Below are 19,698 nucleotides of genomic sequence, written 5' to 3' on the forward strand. Positions count from 1 at the left end.
TGGGATGGAGCCCTCCTGTCGAGTCCGTTTCTCTTCTTCCCGGGACTGACCCAAACGATTCTCATCGATGCCTCGTCTCTGCTTAGGAACAGCTGTTGGCAGCAACTAAGAAACACCAATGAATGCCCAGGCCAGTGAAAGCTAACCTAAAAGTTCATGCAATTCATTTTTTTTTTCAGTAAGTTGTTAGTTTTTGCTAAGCGCTATCTTGAACATTTCGTGGAAGGGTCTGAAGAAAGAGATTGCCTCTCCAGCGTTTTCCCTTGCATTGACTGTTATAGGTTGAGCGCAGCGTTCTGCCATCGTTCAAGACCTTTCAGCCAGTGACATACATACTGTGTAGCGTAAGCACCGACCACCCATACTTTGGGTGTATTCCATAGAGCATCGCGAACGCCTCATTCCGAGTGACCTTGTGTTTGCGTTTTTGGAAGTAGCGGCTTATTTATGGTACGCTCAGTTTATAGCAAATGCTTCGACGCGCCATTGATTAGCATGAATACTGTGAGACGGCACTTAGGACAACCCTTGATCCGCCCGAGAGACTCCGCTAAAGGATCCAGCGCAGTCCACAATAAGGATGGTCACACACGCGTGATGGAGAGAAAAGACAAACGTATGATGACGACAATAATACACAGACGATGGAGAAGCGCGTAATCGATGCCCACAATGCCCAGGAAGTACGAAGTCCGGAAAGCGCTAGAAGCGTTCGTATAAATTGGCGATTTCAACGAGATTATTTACCTGCCACTAACAAACACATAGGATACAATAAATCGAAGATGCTCCGCGCAAATACACGCCACTCGTCCTTGGTGAGTATTCGATTACCAAAAAGTTTCTTAAATGTTTGCTGCGACCGACTTCAACGCGCTCCAAAACCTCATCATTATTTAGAGGCAAGAACAAATAGAACGCCTACAAAAGTCCTCGACGGAAACATACGTACTGAAACATACAGGGTGTGACAGCAATACACCGTATACTGTTTGGACCTCCCCCATCTTTGCCACAAAATCCTTCTAGCCTGGGAGGTCGTTCTAGTTAAAAAAAAAGAAGACTTATCTCACACCGCATCTGCAAATGCGCCAACAGAGGCTATTTACAAACCAGCCCACAATTACTGGTTCCGCTTAACCCGAACGCTCGTTTATTACGAACAGCTTTTCACCGCCAGAGGCAGCACGCCGCCCACTAGGGGCGACTTCGTGTGCCATTTCGCTTAGAACGAACGGACTGTAGCCCAGCGGCGTGACCACTATACGCCGCGCGTAAATTGGGAGCCACAAAGGAAATCTTGCGCGCTAGCTTGTACACCCGGAAATTGGCGGAAAAGCATGTTTGATGCCCTTAGAGGCACCAATAGAATATTGAATGTCAATTATTCTGGTGCCAAGTTGCCAAGAAGCTGCCTTCGCGGATGTAACAGAAAGCTTGCACGTAAAAAAAAAACACGATAATTAAGCGCAAAAGGTAGTAAAGTTTTACGACGAAGTTCACGCGGCATAGGGTATACCGCGCAGCGTGCCCTCACATGTGCAGCGACAACCTATATGCGCGGCGATCGTTATCTCTGACTTACTACGAGAGTGCTGTGAGAGGGCAGGTGCTACGGAACCAGATAACACGGAGGAAGAAGAAGAAGAAGAAGAAGAAGAAGAAGAAGAAAAAGAAGTTGCTGCACAGGTTATTTTCGCGCCTCAAATTTTGTTCCTGCTAAGCGTATGCAATTTTAGTTAATATCTCCGATAGCGAACAGCCTTCGCCCTATGAAGCGTAGTTCGCTATAACATATCTCGACGGTATACTTAGGCTGGCAACTTTGGTGTAACACCAATGCGGACGTGATACCGCAGTCACCAGTTGCCATGTTGCAATCCCCTCTGTGTTTGATCCGGACACCTTGCCGCTAGTTGAAGCCCCCCAAGAGTCCCTGCATACATTACACACGACACATAATTATCCGCTCTGCCGCTGTGACTGTCAAGATACACTCAGGATTTGCGATAGCACAGTAACAACACACATTCAGTGTTCGAGCACAACCTTTTTGTGTTCATCCCAATTCGCCCATTGCCATAGAATATAAAGCCATTCGCTTTTTATGCCAGTGTTACGATCGTGACTCTTCGCCCTCTTCTTAGCTCTCTTATTTTAACCTCACACCTCTTGATTTCCACCGACAGGCTGAATGCCTGATTTTTTTTTTTACATAGTAGTTAATACTCAACGGGAAGCACGAGGTCGCGGGATCGAATTCCAGCCACTGCGTCCTCATTTCGACGGGGGCTAAATGCGAAAACACCCCTATACTTAGATTTAGGTACACGTTAAACAAATGGTCCAAATGATTCCGGAGTCTCCCACTACGTTGTGCCTTATAGTCAAATCGTGGTTTTGGCACGTAAAACCCCAGAATTTATTTTAATTTTATACTCAATGGTTTTCATCTTTACATTACACAATTTTACAAATCTTAGGCTAGAAATTATCACCCTCTGAATCTTGCACCGATTTATGCCTGAATTGAAAGATTTAAACATAGAAACATAGCCTCTTCCGTCGTGCTACTATTGAATGCCGGAATATGTACGTTGCCCAGTGAATTGAGGTCCCTGTCCCTGAGGAAATTTGTACAGCTGCTGACCCCCACTTTGTGTAAACTTGACTTTTTGCAATGTTTTCTTAAGCCCAATTTCTACAATAGGTCTTTCCAGGGCTGCAGTATAAATAAATAAATAAATAAATAAATAAATAAATAAATAAATAAATAAATAAATAAATAAATAAATAAATAAATAAATAAATAAAATTCTTTTTCGCAGAGAGCATCGAGCCTACGATCTCTCCAGCACCGCGCCTTTTTTTGCGTCCTCCCCGCGTTCGAACGGGGATGTAGACCTTGTATATAACGAAGAGTTATTCTCTAACAAAGGGCGTCGTTCTCCTTCTTCTTATTCTGAGCTCTCAGAGCGGCAGTACTGCATATCATAGACCGGCGATGTTCGATCTATGATATCTCAGCTACCAACACTTGCATCCAGTTACGACTGCAGGGCAACCTCGCACCTGTTTTTTAAAGTTTGTTCGGATGAAATCGTAAATGCTGACGACTATTGTATTGCTGGTTTCTTCAAAAGCAATAAATTGCTCAGTCATTGAAGGATGACTGGGAACACTAGGTGACATGAAAAACGTTCCGGCAATAAACCATTTCACAGACGCGCTAAAACAGTAAAAAAAAAAAAGCAACAATATGGCACGATCTGCAGTTATCTACGATTAAACGCTAGGCAACCAATCAAGCCAATCCAATAACATAAATTTAATGTAAAAAAAGAACCCAATAACGTTATAAGATGGTAAATGTTAACAGATATGTGCGATATCACTCTCATTAAAGAAGGATGTTGAAACTTTTGGAGAAGATCACTGCAGTGATGCGTGATCATCTATAAGGCTGTCCTGGTAGGTTCACATACGCCCATACTCATTACTAGACCATTACTAAAGGCGTTTTGTATGTGAGGCCTGGTGAGAATACTCTTTCAGCAGCGGAACTGGCGTGTAAATATTCTCTTCGCGTTCAATAAAAGGCACACAGCTGCGTACACAGTACCAATTGCAACGCTCTCAGCAACATCAAGTTAGGTCCCCAGGGCATATGACTAGGGATTTTTCTAGACGTCGAAGGCGTATACGCAATGTGGTCGGATGTTACAAATGCGGAACTATTTAACCAAGAGCTGTTTCTTTGTGAAAGCGAGGAGGGCCCAAATTCAAACACCACATCTGCTGTGGCGTTCCACATGGCAGTGTGCAGAACCGTACATTGTTGGACCGTGTTTTGGCCATGTTTTGCGACTCGGAAGTAGCTATTCCTCATCCTCTAATTTTCTTAAGATAACAGAACGCACTCGCGAGCAGTTGGCGCCTGAAATAAGAGGAATGCTTCATCAAGCTGGGGAAAAAGGGCAGATCTAATTCTCTGAATAACTTCCGGCTCATTGGGGCATCGTCGGTAGCGGCTCTGCTGCACAAGGCTTCTCAGTGCACCCACAAAAGCAGCCCGATGGTCACAATTCCTTTGCCCGAAGAACTAACGTTGCAAGGGAACTCCGCATACTTGCTCGGAGAACGGCAAAAACATTATGGCGTTCGCGTAGCATCTCTAATTGGCGTTTGCGTGCGTTATATACGTTGTTACGGTTGCAAGGGTCAACTAGCCCCTCCTACAGTGATGCAACGTTACTTTATTGCATATGGGTGGGAATGACGCTTGTTCGCTTATTCCCCCTTATTCGTGAACACTTATTCTTTTTTTTATATTAGAATGGCTGGCAGACGAACGTGCCACTTATGTAGAAACCAAGAGACCATTGAACACCTGTTGGTAATGTGTCCCCGATATGGGGTCGAGCGCCTCTTTCTCTAGATTACGCGAAACCTGGGCTTCAGAGCGTTTTGAGAGGCTAATGATTCTGGGACCGTACGTGGCCGCATCCGTTGCTGGTGCAGAGTGCCATTCGTGCGCTTTTGCAGTTTTTTAGGAGCACCGACCTGAGTGCCCATCTTTATGCTTGCAATATCGTTTTTGTGCACGACCGACGTGGTGGTCTATTTATCTTTCTGTCCTCTTTTTTCTTGCCCCCAACCCAGTGTAGTGTAGCAAACCGGCCGTTCGTATGGTTGTCTTACCTACATTTCCCCTTTCATGCTTTCTCTCTCTTTCGCGTATAATTTTCCTGGACTGTGCTTTAGTTGCAGTACTATCAGTCGGCTGGGCAATATATGCACATGCTGGATGTGGAAGCAAAGGGGTTCCGTGTCAGGATGGAGCGTCGAGCTCATATTGTTTCATCCCAGCCCCTCCCACTACAGTCGAGACAAGGCGGAACTACATGGGATAAGTACACTAAGCGCCTGACCTATAGCACCCTGTGATGCGACAACGATCGACTTTCTCTGAAGATAAGCGCCAAGCGATTATTTCACTATCTACAAGTAATACTTTGGGTGAGCAAACTGTCCATCACGGCCAGGGATAGAGAGAGGGATATAAGGCAAGCAGGCATGTTAACCAGTCAAGCGTCACATCTGCGAAATGACAATGATTCTGCTTCATTTTCCTGTGCAGGCACATCAAATATCCAGTAAGGAATGTCGAGGAGCGCGCCATTTACATTTCCCAGTCGAATGGATCTTGTGAGGACTTAATTGAGGCTTTGTAGCGGCAATACTGATGTACAAAGACAATTCGCCCCATCGAAAAGGTTCGAGCGCTGCGAAACTCGATTAACGCTGAGGTCTTGTAGGCTGTGTCGGAATCAAGCGATTTCACTAAGGCGGAAGGCGCCGAACACAGCGTCGAACTTGCAACTATAGACACAGACTTGACGCCAGATGACTATAGCAAAAACACTATGGCAAGTCGTTATTTTCCTAGTCTGCTAGTCTTGCACGTCTAAAGCTATCTGCAAGCTGTGGACGCGCGTTCCAATGAGTGGGCGTGGGCGCACGCATACAGAAACGCGTGTGGTGCACATGGCGAAGTGATCGGAATGTCGGCCTCGCGCGGCTCGCCGTGACGCCGCGGGTCGGAAGGAGGAACGGCCGCGGGTCAGCAAGCGGGGGCGCGCGGCTTCCCTCCAGTCATTCACCGAAATCTCCCAGAGCACGCGAGCACGACGACGCAGTGGACGGCGGCCGCGCCAGACACGCCGCGTGGGCACGGGCTCCCATCGGCCGCCGGCGTGTGCTCGCTTTTCCGCCGGCGCCCACAACTCGCTCGGCGTGATTCGTGGTTTCTCTCTGGCGCGCGAATGACCGTCTCGGGCGCGGAAGCCGACGGAAGCCTCCTTTGCGGACGCCGCTCTCCCTCTTTCCGCTTTTTCTTTTCTTTTCATATTTAAACCACCGAGCTCCGACCTTCAGCGTGCGGAAAGCAAAACGCAGCACTGAGGAGGAGGCAGGAAAGAAACCCCGTCGATGTGTATATGCCACCGTCATGCGAGCGTGCAGGTCCGAGCTGCTTCTTTTGCCGGCAAGGCGAACGTCGTCGACGGTCGCGCACGCGGTAGCCGCGAAGCCCCGGTGCGAGGAGAACGATGACGGAAAATCGCGTCGTCTACCTGAGAAGTGAACAGCGAGCGACGACGAAACGTCCGGCCCCGAGTTTATTAGTGAGCCACGTTTTCACACGGCCGATCAACCGGCCGCGCATAGCGATATGTTGGGGAATCGCCGAAAGCTCGGAGGAGGACGGAAGGAGGGCCGATTCTGCCGGTACGCGTATACCCGCCGCTTCTCCTAGAGACCAGCACCACAGAACACTTGTAGCGCTCAAAATTGCACAACCCGATGCCCACTGCACGTGCCCACGCTCTTTGTCCCCTCGCGCGCCCGCCGCCGCCCCGCACCTCTTTTATTATTTTCTGGTAGCAGCTGGAGCCAGGTGCGCCACACCGGATCTATTCGCCTTGGTTCATTCGCACGAAGTTAACGGCATTCTCGGTCTGCCAATGCTCGCATTGCAACCACATACGTACGAGTATACAGTGATACTAGACAGTTTTAGTTACACGTACGTAGAGGCTTTGCGTACGTAGAGCTTCTACGTGTCAGCAGTGCGCATGCGTAAAACGTAGCGGGCGCGCGCGCGTCTCATGGACGTACGTGAGATTCAATTCTTTGCGTGCGTTCCTTGCGCACGTAGACAGCTTCGCGTGGGAGTTCCGCGAGATCACGAACAAGCGATAGCGGGCCGCGCGCGCGCAGACGGCTTGTATTGCAACACGGCGACAGGATCGAATTGGCTACCGCCGTGTTCACATTTCCCGATAGATGTGGCTACGGGGTCCCTATTGGCGTGCGTCGCGTACGTGTAACTAAAAGCGTTTCAAATGGCGTGCACGTAAGGTACGTAGGCTTTTCACGTTTGCGTACGTGAAGTCTCTACGTGCGTGTGACTAAAACTGTCTATTTATTGTAGCGTTACGCTTACCGTGTTAGTGTTCCACTTACCGGTGCTTTGTTTTCCATCAGCTTTCGCAGCAAGGTCCCATTTTTGTTCGAGTCGCTCAATTCGCCTTTTTCATGAGAGGTGATGCCGCCGTTGCATGTAGTGAGGGGAAGGAACACCATACGGATTGGACACAAAGTTACTGCGCAAACAAGTCTCTCCGCTGACTCATGCGCGGCCAAGGAGATGTGATCGGCTTGGACAGATGAGGTAGTGCGACTAACACATGCAAATGCCACAAAATAAGGTCACGTAGTTTCAGGCCGCTTAAACCACGTATTGCTTTCCAGTAATTCGAGCGCATCCATCGCGATTCGCTGGGGCCGTGAGGCCAGCTGAGGGCCGTATTCTGTGTCAGTCACTGTCGGGCACATCTACGTTCAACGGACGCGGGCGTAACTCCTATTGCTCTATATAGCGGTGCGTTTTCAAGGTATCGCTGAAAGTTGTGAAAATTCTTAGCATGCTTGAAACTGTTCACTCGAGAACATGGCTCCAACGCATGCCTCGCACAGCGCTATTCGCGGAAGCGCTCATCGCACTCATATATATATATATATATACATATATATATATATATATATATATATATATATATATATATATATATATATATATATATATATATATATATATAGAGAGAGAGAGAGAGAGAGAAATCTGTCAAAATTCTTGTTCTTGTGATCTGTTCTTGCTTTGTTCGCTCAGCGAAAGAGAGATACACAGATATGTAAAAGCAGAGGAAGGACAGGGAGGAAATGTGAAAGACCACTGTTGTATACTCAGCTCGCCATCGTAGGTGCGAGCTGCTGCAGAAATAGAGGTCTTCGAAAGAATGCGAGAAAAATACAAACCTATTTTATCGTAAACCCGAGCCGTTCGTTCTAAACCACTTGTTTATGCAGGCTTATGAAAACGTCTTGAGGTGAGAGAACCCTACCCGCGCTGCGAGAAATGAGAGCCGGGTGTGCAGCTCCCCCAGGCTACTCTGCAGCGCTGTGTAGATAGCGTCCACGTGTACGACGGTAGCAACTTTCACGCGTCTGGGCGGTGGCGGTGTGCGGGCCAACGTCGCCGAGACGTCATACAACGTCAGGCCACGGGATGTCATAGTAGGAGGAGAAGGAGAAGAAAAACAGAGAGACGGCGTCGCGGGCATGGGGTGCTGCCTCACGGCTGCGGACGCTCGCCGGCGCGTTTCGTCGGGGCGGCGGAAATACTTTTTGAGAGCCGGAAATACGAACGATGCTCAGCCGTCACGGCTCAGGGGTCTGCCGGCCGAAGCAGAAAAATGACGCCCTGCGTTGCTGTCCGCGCCCCCACGGCAATGGACACAAGCGAAACTTCCCTCCCTCTTTCCCCTTTACTTATTTTCTTCGTTTCTTCCCTCCGTATAGTTGAAAAACATTGGCGAAAAGGGGCAGCAGCTGGGCTTCGGCCACGCGTATGCGTGTTTGCCTGTCCTGTGTGCATAAGATATTGTAGACAGCGCTGCGGAATGGGAAAAGAAAAAGCTGGCTGCATGTTTTAAGTAATTCTCGAAAGTACCCTTAGAAACCCAGAAAAGATAACGCAAGAAAAACGAAGAGAGTAAAGGAACGAAGGGCCTCCGGCTGACAGTAGTGGCGCTCTTCTTTCGTGCTACGTTCTTCGGACGTTCCACGTGTTTAATGGTGTATCGAGGGCAAAGAGAATTACCCACAACAGTGCATTCTCGACTCCTCGGTTGGCTGCCTGGGTGCTAATCACACACTTGAGAAACCAAATTGCAGCCGTGTCTGGTACATGCAGGAAACTGGCGCATTCGCCTTGCCCGGCTAGCTGGCCACGTATGTGCAAACGCTGCCACATTTATTGCCTTTTAAGATGAGGGTCCTTAGTACTATTTTAGGAGCTGAAGTGCAAAGGAAAGTATAATGCGACAGAAGATGGCAAAAAGAAATAGAAGAAGGCAGCGACGGTTGTGATTATGCACTTTGCATTCTGACTTTTAAATTTCTGCATGACGCGCTTTCACCGCTTGTCATTCTCCTTCTCCCAGAGAAGGCAATGAGTTGTGTTTGTTCGAGTCATGTTTCGAGGGCAGCGAGATATATATAAGAAAAAGGAATTGTATGAACAACCGTAATGGATAGTTTATATCCCTAGAAGCGAATACGCGGATCTTAATTTGAATTGCCTCTGTTTTAAGGTGCTTGTTCGAGTAAAAGACAGGGTGAGACGCAGCTTTTCTTACCGATTAGTTGCGACGAAGTTTGTATAAGACTAAATATATATTTAGCTTATTGTGCAGTCTCTTCAATGAGACGTTACAGCAAAATATTAAGTGATGTTATTTGAGATAAGCACGCTTCTGGCAGTAGCAAAACGATCACTTATGCACCAAGAGCTGGCTGTTTGTAATCCAGAAAAGAAAAGAAAAAGTACGGGTGGAGCCACCACCCTGAGGTTCTTGCATCAGCTCGCCTCGACGTAATACATTTTCGCAAAGTCTGCTCGGGCCTAGTTTATTGATTAACGGCAAAGAATGACTGCATTACATTCTTAAGGAACCAAGTATTTAACCTGACACGTTTCAATAACCTTTCCTGCGCAAAAATGGTCTAAATGCAAAAAAAAAAAAATTGAAATCCGTGACTTCACGATCAGGTATCCGCGCCGAGGTCGTGGTGCCAGATTGAGAAAAGGAAGGACATTTAATCCTCATTTTTCTGGTAATTGCAAACTTTTTTTTTCTGTTCAATGAATAAAAATATTATTCGGTAAAAATACATTGGCAGCCTGAACTGATTAAATTGTCACTCTTTAGCGTCGGTTTAAACCTGCTTATTTTTCTGGCTGCCCTCCCTGCCTTTATAGGCCTACTTATTTTTATACTGTGTCTCATATGTTGAAATCTCGCTGCTAAAAACGTGTACATAACTACGATTTCTTGCGGCACCCTATGGGAAAATGAAGTAATAAAATCAAATAACAAGCAAATGAATATTTTCTTGGAGGAACCAGCTGTAGACGGGAACGTTACGGCTCACAAAAAGAAAGGAAAAACTGTACGAACGTAGCTTTCCGAACAGCTAAACTTGCGCGAGAAAAGTATTCGCGAGGACACTTTACGTTGTCACAAGAGACCGTGTACTTGTTGACGTACTTGCAAAGTAAACAGTGTTTCTGAAACCTCCGTATTACTCCGGCTCATTCACGGGCATTACTACGTTCTGCAGGAACGCTCCTGTAAGAAGTTGAACAACGAGCACGTAAGGTTGCTTGAGCCCTGTTCGGCGAAGCTTTGTGCGCCGTACTAAATAAAGCGCACGCGCAAAAAAAAGAAAGAAAAAAAAATAGAGAGGACGAAAAAAAAACATAACCTTACGGAGGCAGCCCATTTGAGAGCGTCCGCGAAGCGAGTGCGCTTTTTCGTGGCCGCTTCCGGCTGTGCCGGTCAGCAAGCATGCAGCCCGTAGACGTGCCGCGCGCGAGCGAGAGAGACAGAGAGAGAGAGAGAGAGAGATAAAAAAGGAGAGAAAAAGAAAAGATAAAGATGTGTAGTACAAATGTGAGCGTGTGTTAAGACGAAGTACGACTCCTCTCACGCAGGAATTCCGCACTCCCGGAGGAAGGGACGCAGATCGCCATCAGCATGAGGAGGCGGCACTGTGTCACGTTACTGGTGCTGGCCCACGTCACGACGCTCGTATCGGGTGAGTGTGGCGCTCTGACGAGGCGCGCGCCCGCGTCGGCCATACTGCTCGGCGAGCATTGCCGCACAGCGCGAGCCCTTTCTTGGAACGGAGGATACTCGGCCTCGGGACCGGGCCGCCACTCGCACACACCACACGGCATCGGCGCCACCACCGTGGACGGTGGTGGCGGCGATGGATTAATATCGCCGCGTAATATTCTGGCTAATATCTGACGCGAACTAATATCCTGGCAACGCCACTGCTGCAAAGGTTAAAAACCTGGGCTAGGTGTGCTTATGTGGGCTTGCGTTGTGTTGCTGCGGGTTTGGCTACGTATTTCTTTGTGAGATGGCGGCTATAATAATTTTTGCAACGCTTAGTCGCAAGTGAGCGTCTTCCCTGTCCACGTCTCCCTTTTCCGCAACGCTTCTGCGCTCCCCTTTGCGAAAATCATGTCAAACCAGCTAGCCCAACAGCTTACTATTCTAAAGGCTATAATGTGGTACTCTAAAACTTGGCCGTTAGTTGGAAGGGCCCTTCCGCATGTAGTCTCGAGCCAAGTAATTCCTTTTGAGTAAATAGCAAACATTATAAAATAATAAATATCAAATTATCTAGTGAAATGCGGCTCTAATCGCAAACTACTGCCGACTTGTGCTCAAAACGTTTGATACTGGTACACCTCTACTGCTTGTCTTTCGTCAGGATAGATACCAAATGTGCGTTCGTTTTATTAAAGTTTTTTGCCGGTTAGCCGTATGTACCGTACTCGAAACGCGCCACATGAAGGCTACTGCGAAATAAAGTGCAGAAGAGGACATTCATATATGAACGTCCTCCTCTTGTGGCGTTTATTTTGAGAAATACTTAGCAGAACCGGGAAGCCAGGCCAGTTCCATGTCAGGAGATCAGGGCTCTGTTAAAAAGTAGGGAGACGAAGAGCAATGAATGGTAGGCAGGTCAAGCAGACACGTGCCCGGTTTGCTACCCTACGCAGAGGGAAGGGGGTGAAGGAATGAAAAGAAAAAAAATAGCAGGGAAGGAAGCAGTAACCGTTGCAGCCAAGTGCTGTTAAATGTGTAGAACAAAGCCTGTAGCATCTGGCGCGTTTTGCGTCCGAGCCTCGGTGGTGTTGCCACCATAAGAAATTCGTAGTTTCGTCCAAAGAGCGCCGCTGTAACAATAGCGTGCTGTGTCACCTGCGAGAGAGACAGGGGTAGAGAGAGATAGAGAAAGAGAGAGATATGTGAAAGGCGGAGAGGTCAACCAGAAAAACAAACATTCGACAAACATGCAATGAGGGGGGGGGGGGGAATCTCCTGTGTTGACTAAAGCCCCAACCACAAGGGACAAGCCTCCGACGCATTTTCGGCCTCAGGCGGCGTCGGCCAGTGTAGTCAGGAGAAATGTGACGCAGGGAGAGCCGCGCTTCCTCGACGCCGAAGCCTGCCCATGCCAGATCACAGCGCCGACGCCCGAGGTGGCTAGCAAAGCACGAAAGCCGGCCGACACCGCGTGACGCCGGCGGGTGCCGACGCCGAAAATCTGTCGGCAACTTGTTCCTTGTAGCTGGGCCTCAATGGACACGTTTAACGCACACCCTTACGCAGTCATTCTAAATACTAAAAGGTGACTAATACTTTCTGAAACGTAAGTATGTACGTAAAAACGATAGCTATAAATGTGCACGGCTCAACAATAGTGATAGTTTTCCAGTAGGCACCCTGTAGTAAAGGCAGATCAAATGAAAGCGGAACAGTGCTCAGAAAAAGGTATGAAACCCCATGTTCATGTACACATAATTCCCATGGACACTATGGACAAGCAAGAAACGGACACCCTATCGGCACTTCTTCATAACTCAACGTACCTCATACAAGATGCAAGTTATTATACAATTCGATGCCCATAACTCCGGGTGTTCCACTTTCACACTACCTCTGGTTAACCTCCCTGCCTTTCTCTGCATTATTTTCTCTCTCTCTCATACACCTTTATATGGTATACCAGTGAAATTATACACCATCTTCTTCCTTCTTTTTTTCTTTTTTTGTTCAGTTCGAAGAGATGTTAAAAATCGCTTTCGACAGACAGCACTGTAACGCTTTTTGAGATACATTTTTGGAAGAGGTAATAATTGCCTACAAAAATAAATCGTGATGTCCAGGTGGCTGATGAGAAGGGTTTGCTAATGAAGTTTTTAATTATTCACTTGAGGGCACATGACGCAATCGCGAAATTGAAGAAAAGCAATAGTCAAATCATAATTGCTTAGTAGAAATCGTGACCACTTTCGAGATACATGGCCTTAACCTGTGCCGCTAAATACATCGGCGCTCCGGTTGACAGTTTACCAAACGCGAGCGTCAACTATTTTCGGTCAACCTCAATTGAAGCGCCATTGCATGCTTTAGCATCTTTTGGAGACGGATATATCGAAAATAGCGCTATAGACTTTGGACTTCTGCTAAGCAGACGTTACTTGATTACTAGTCAGCTTCAGCTTCACAATTGAAGAATGCTTTACTTCATTACTAGTCAGCTTCAACTTCAGAATTGAAAAACCCGCGACCTCAAGCGCAGTAGCGAAACGCCGTAGTTATTCAACTACCACGGCGGGTAAGATTGTGAAATCCGTCACGCACGGACGCAGATCATTGACGAAGTTGAGGGAAGATCCTACAGTAACGACTATCACTGTGAAAAATCGACCTGCCCAGGTGAGGTTTAGCTAGTGCGCGCGGGCGCGTTAGGGAGCTTTAGCGGAACGTTTCGGTCGCCCCGCTGCGCTCAGCCGCGAGCGTGTGAGCGGACGGGCGCCTCCGTTCCGCTAGAAAGCGCGCGGAGCGGATCGCGCAAGCGCGACGAGCGAGGCGAACGAAAATACAAAATGGCTGCCGCCACTGCCGCAGGTCGGCTGATCTGCTCGGGAGACGCATCGTTGACAGAGTGCATAACGAAACGAGGTGAGGGTAAAAACTCGGCGCCAAAAGCACGGTTGCGAATACGAGGATTTGTTGACGAGCACACAAGTGGCACAGCAAGCGTCTTCGACTAGGCGCAGCCTCGCGGCCTTCGTGTGACAATGCACCCGGCCGGTGTAGGAAAAAAAAAAGAATGAAAAGAAAAAAAAGGAGAGAAAGAGAGAGGGAGAGAGACAGAAAAGAAAGAGAAAAGAAAACGCCAATTATCGTTTCAAAAAGTGCAACATAAGAAAATTTCACTGCTAGGCACTGATCAAGTTGAATATGCTATATACTTTTGTCTATTGTCTCATATTCTACCACCAAGTGGCACAGCATGCGACTGCACGCCAGCCGAACGTGTGAACGCACAGCTAAAACAGATTCTTTTTCCGTTCAACCGCTGGGGCATATGTACGCGAGCGGATCGTGGAGCAGCAAACGTTCTGCTAAAACTGTCTATTAACAAGCAAACGGTGCGGACAGTGTTAAACACCGTACACGTCAGTGTTGCAGTGTTCACAGTAACGAGAGATTATTTAGCTGACGAAGATGAATTACACGGCTTAAGTTTCTGCGCATAAAGCTGCATTTGGCGCACGAATAAAAGAGACGACTAGAAGTGATCAAAAGGAATCGAAACCACGTGTTTATGTCTGACCTCATGTGGTTTGAGATAGAAAGTTGCTTACCTTGGGTCATCTCTCTTATTCGCGCCGACTGAGTCCAGGCTGACTACTACTACTACTACTACTACTACTACTACTACTACTACTACTACTACTATTACTACTACTACTACTACTACTACTACTACTACTACTACTACTACTACTACTACTACTACTACTACTACTATGCATGTGACAAAAAAATCGAGCCCCTCCGACCACCTCATTCTTCTCGCTCATATATCGAACGAAAAATTTATGCACCATCTTTTTAACCGGGTAATCAGAAGATTTACTTGACGCATATAACTGCACACAGGCGAAGCGAGGAGCTGGCAAAGAGGCCTTTGCAACCTCTTCAATTAGCTAGTTCCACGATAGCGTGCCATCAAAAATGATGCCAAGGTATACGGAATAATGCACTGAGGTGAGGGGCGTGCAAGAACAGCATGATGATTTGTACTTACGTATAAGTATACTTGTCGCTTTGGAATAATACTTGACATTTCAGGTTATTTGGAAATATATTGTTCCAGTGAAACACATCAGCCGAGTGATGTAGGCTCGTTTTGCTAAGTGTACGCTCCTTCATCGTAGAGTGTTTTCCTTATTTTTTAACTTCGAACATTTAAATATAAAGAATAAACCTACATAAGTTACTTGAATCACGTCACTACAGATTATTATATACGAAAATCATTTGGAAAAAAGAAACAAATGATCAAAAAGCACAGCAGTTAATTTACTAGTCACATTAACTAACGTTTTACTTACAAACGTTACGGCAGATGTCCATGTACGAAATTTGAATGGAATCCATCATAAATGTCTAGTTACGGGCTTCTACATTTCAAAACAACCATGTAAACCGAAATAACTGGCATCAAATGGCTCGTTCAGTTTAGCTGATCACGTACGCAACGCTGCGAAGGGCAGCTCGCTCCGCGACCCCCTTGTGACGTAGTAGGGCGGCGTGAAATGAAGCTTGGCTATATACGACGCGGCAAAGTGATCCTCCTCGTCCCTGCCGGTAAAGGGACTATGCATACAATCGAGAGTTGCGCATTGGGCCAATCGAAACGAGATCGCGGCAAAAGGGAAACTTCATTTTACGCCGCACTCTTACGTCACGCAGGGGTAGCACAGAGGGCCGCGCTTCACGGTTATCCGTACGTGGCCAGGTAAAATGAACGAATAATTCGACGCCAGGCTATTGCGGCGTTCACGGTAATTTCGAAGTGTCGAAACATGGAGCTAGACTTTTATTGCGATTCCCTTGAACTTTAGAACATAAACCTCTGCCGTAAAGTTGGTAACTAGGAAATTAATTAATCCGAATAGTTTAATAAGTAAATAGACTCGCTTTGTTTTTTTTTATATTGAAAATGATGCCCACCTGTGCAGATAATGCATATGTAGTGACTTAATTCAAGTACACTCTCTAGGATTTTAAATAACAAAGTTTTTGAAGTAAACAGAAAAAAAACCACACGCACACAAATAGAAATGTCTAACATCGTAAATTCCAAATAGAGCGCAAAAAATACACATACACAGAAAGAAGACGCGAAAGACACGGACAAGTGCTTTCGTGTGTTCTTTATGTGTATGCGTATTTTTTGCGCTGTATTTGGAATTCACGTACTATAGGCTGTACAATGCAAAACAAGACGTGTTTCATGACACACGCACGCACGCACGCACGCACGCACGCACGCACGCACGCACGCACGCACGCACACACACACACACACACACACACACACACACACACACACACGTATATATATATATATATATATATATACATATATATATAGTTATTAAAGATCAAGAAACCTAATTAATATACATATTATTTTCCTGCCAGTCGCGGCTGCTCTGCATTTGCGGCATTCTGCCGCTGGGTCGCGCAGATACGGGCTTGATTCTTGGTCGCAGGGGCTGCATTTTCACCGGTGAGGTATGCGAAACCGCCCTTGTGCTCATGTGTGTGTGAACATTAAATATTTCCCAGACGGACTGAACTAATTCGGAGCCCGTCACTGTGGCGCCTTAAAAAAAAAAAGAAGATTCTGTGGTTTTACGCGCAATAACCGCGATCTGATAATTAGGCACGTCGTATAGTAATGGACTCCGGAATAGTATTGACCACTTGAGGTTCTTCGACGTGCACCTAATGCACGGCACATGGGCGTTTTTTGCATTTCACGCCCATCGAAATGTGGCTGCCGCGGCCGGGATTCGATGTCGCGCCCTCGGGTTTAGTAGCGCAACGCCACAGCCACTCAGCCAACACGGCGGTACACGGCTCCTTTTATCCAGCCTGAATTTTAACACAACATCCTCACTGATTCAAATCTCTGCTTGCGGTGAAGTCTATCCCGTCATCAATGTTCAGTAGCCATAACTCACGTGATCAGTACCCGTAATAACCGAACATACCTATTACGATCGTGCGAAGATGTGTACGCTGGCATACACGGACCGTGGTCAATCAGAAAAAAAAAATAATAATCATACAAAAAAATCATCTTAAAGGACATGTAGTGGAGTTCTTGTGGCAAGTGACGTTGCATAGCGATGGAGGCAGTGGTATTTCTTTTATCTTGTCTTCTGCCCGCTAAGCTCACACAGAGCTTTGTGTTTAGGCATTACATCCATTTTAGTATGCTGATGAGTCCTGCACGACGGGCTAAAGGTTGGTTAAAGGTGTATATATATATATATATATATATATATATATATATATATATATATATATATATATATATATATATATATATATATATATATATATAAGTGGTGCTTTTTGCCACGGGCCGAGAATGTGCCGTATAGTGGCAAGCTCGAGTGCCCTTGAAGGTGCAGTGACGCCTTCAATGACTCTCTCTCTGACGCGTAGCGGCAGCAGTCACACAGAACATATTGCAGGTCTTCAGGGACGTCACATTCAGAGCACATTAGTCATGTGGAGGAGAACTCTCGTTAATTAAAATTGTCATTGGCACCTTTAACGCGCACTGCAACGACGGTGTGGGAGTAGGCGTTTCTTCTAAACCCCTCGCTTTTCGTGAAGTAAGGATGTCACCAACACTGGAAAAGAATGTATCCGTGAGAGCTTCGATTCGCCGCCGAACGTCGTGGATTTCAAGCAAGTGCTTGCATAGCGGGGAGCCAATCGACACCTGCGGTGCTATTTGTTCGAAGCTATTCTTGCGTGCATTGTTCACTGCAAACGTACGACGACACCACCCGTTCTCGCGGAAAGAAGTGCACATAGGCATAAACCGGGGCCCTCACGGAGGGGGGGCATCGGTGGAGGGACGCCGCCACAAAGCAGCCGATTGAAGAAAGACGCGCGCGTACAGCCGCGAGCAGCGGGAGTAACCGCAGAAGAAGAAAAAAATGATTCGCGTGCCTACGCCGTCACATGCGAGAACGGTCGCGGGTCATTGCGTCGCCTCCACATCCACTCAAGCGGGCCGCGGATGCTCCGTTCCGAGCCAGTACGAGCCAAAGACGCCCCACGCGGAAATGAATGTCTCCGATTCCGGAACTGCCTGGCGCTGCCACGCTTATCTCGCCCGAGCAGCGTTCGAGTGCGAAATAATGAAGGGGCTAAGTGCTCCGCTCGGAGCCGTGTAGACGCGGAGATCCTCCAAACAACCGGGATGACGCCGCGTTGACAGTCGCGCTTGTTTTCCAACGGGCGGCTAAACCGATGTCGAATCGTTTAGAGAGCGCGATGGAGGGGAGCGCCCAGGGCGTTGCCGCCCCCCTGTAGTGAAAACGACCCGCGAAAGGCTGTCCCTCTGGCTCTGGCCACTGCACCGGCCCTTCTGGGTGGCCCGTGGAAGGGCTGTAGTTTGGAAAGCGCAGGCTCTGCATTTCACATCGCGGTTCGGTAAGAATGGAGCTCGACTGGTAAGGCAACGGCTTTTTCGAGCTGCGGATGCGCGCGGCGGCGCATGGCAGAGCGCTTTCTGTTCCAGAGCATGCGCTCCTCATGTTTGTGCCATTCACGAGTTTCATGTTTGCATCTAGTCAATCATTCTATAGTATCCGGAGCGTGGGTAAGCTGAAGCTTGCCTGACGCATCCCTTCGGGTATGTCATGCTGCTAAAACTTTGCTTAGCACGATTGCAATATCTTTTAAGACAAATTACAATGATTACTAAAGGACGACATCGCTAACACAGAATAGTAATGCGCGGGTTTCTACAATCACTGTGTGTGCCTGCGTGTCCTCTCATCTGCGTGCTGAGCTGCAGCTACTTGTATACACATTCGTTATTCCAAGCACGGCTTACGTCTTTAGAAGTTGCAAATACATATGTCTAATCAGAGTTGTTAACTACTTCAACTGCGCTTTCGTTCAATTTTCTTTTTGTGCAACGAATTATTTTGTGCATTTTAAGCGTTATTAAAGCGATAGCTCTTTAAATCGGTGTCTTTCTTTAGTTGTTTTGACCTCTTGGGATGGTTGGATGGTCTCGCAGAATAAACAATGGAACATATACCTAATGACCCAAGTTGCCCGAATAGACGACTTGTTGCTGGCTGCTGCCTGGCCCAGTAAACAACTTGGATTCACTGGGTATGGTGATACTGGGCCCGTGCCCGAACAGATAACTTCGGCACAGGGTATGTGATACTGCTACGTGCCATTTCTTGGCCAATGCGATAGAATAGATGCGCCAAGGTGACGCAAGGAAAATCTAGCCTTAAATGTATTAAAGCGATATAGCGCCGAGTCCGCAACAGACACCACCCCGTCGAGCGCGGCCTCTTGATGGATAGCCATTGCCATGAAGAGTCATCCAGGATACTACATAGGACAGTGGAAGTTGCTACGGAGTTTCGATTGGGGAGACTGTGATTACAACGAGACATACTGTGTCGTGATATCATTCGGCATGGCGGTTGGAAGCGCGATTGCCACTCCGTGCGTCTGCTGATGCGCCCACAATGTTTCGCGATTCGCGGATGGCATGGGTAAATGCAGGAGGTTATGCAAGATAGCTATCGCTGACTTTGACAATTACCTTCGATGGTTTCTGCCACATTCTTTTATTTCGTCCGGTCCCTTTGAACGTAATCTGAACGAGAGCAGGAAGCCAAGTAATAAGCTACAGGCAGCTTCTCGCGAGTAGCATAGGTTATGAACGCACGTCGCATGACCTATTTCGTTACTACCTATAAAGACAAGGTATCATCACTGTAGGATCAGAGGACGCGGCACCCCTTATAACTTCGTCCCAAATCTGAGCCTTCTCGGTGGAGCAAGAAATGACAGGAGAGCCTTTTCTGGAACAGATGAACGGAATAATGATATTGTAACCAGGGGGCACATAAAT

The 19,698-nt window shown here is 47.3% G+C and overlaps 1 protein-coding gene across 6 annotated transcripts in view; it reads left to right on the forward strand.

Annotated features, from left to right (window-relative positions):
- tyn (trynity) overlaps positions 1 to 19,698 on the forward strand; it is a 134,255-nt gene that overhangs the window by 49,257 nt on the left and 65,300 nt on the right. For all 6 annotated transcript variants that reach the window (XM_070532705.1, XM_070532698.1, XM_070532709.1 and 3 more), the window contains exon 2: positions 10,619 to 10,722. In XM_070532705.1, the coding sequence (XP_070388806.1) occupies positions 10,619 to 10,722 (104 nt within the window). The remainder of the gene's footprint in view (positions 1 to 10,618; positions 10,723 to 19,698) is intronic.

The sequence above is a fragment of the Dermacentor albipictus genome, chromosome 1 (assembly GCF_038994185.2).
Source record: "Dermacentor albipictus isolate Rhodes 1998 colony chromosome 1, USDA_Dalb.pri_finalv2, whole genome shotgun sequence".
NCBI classification, from domain to species: Eukaryota; Metazoa; Arthropoda; class Arachnida; order Ixodida; family Ixodidae; genus Dermacentor; species Dermacentor albipictus.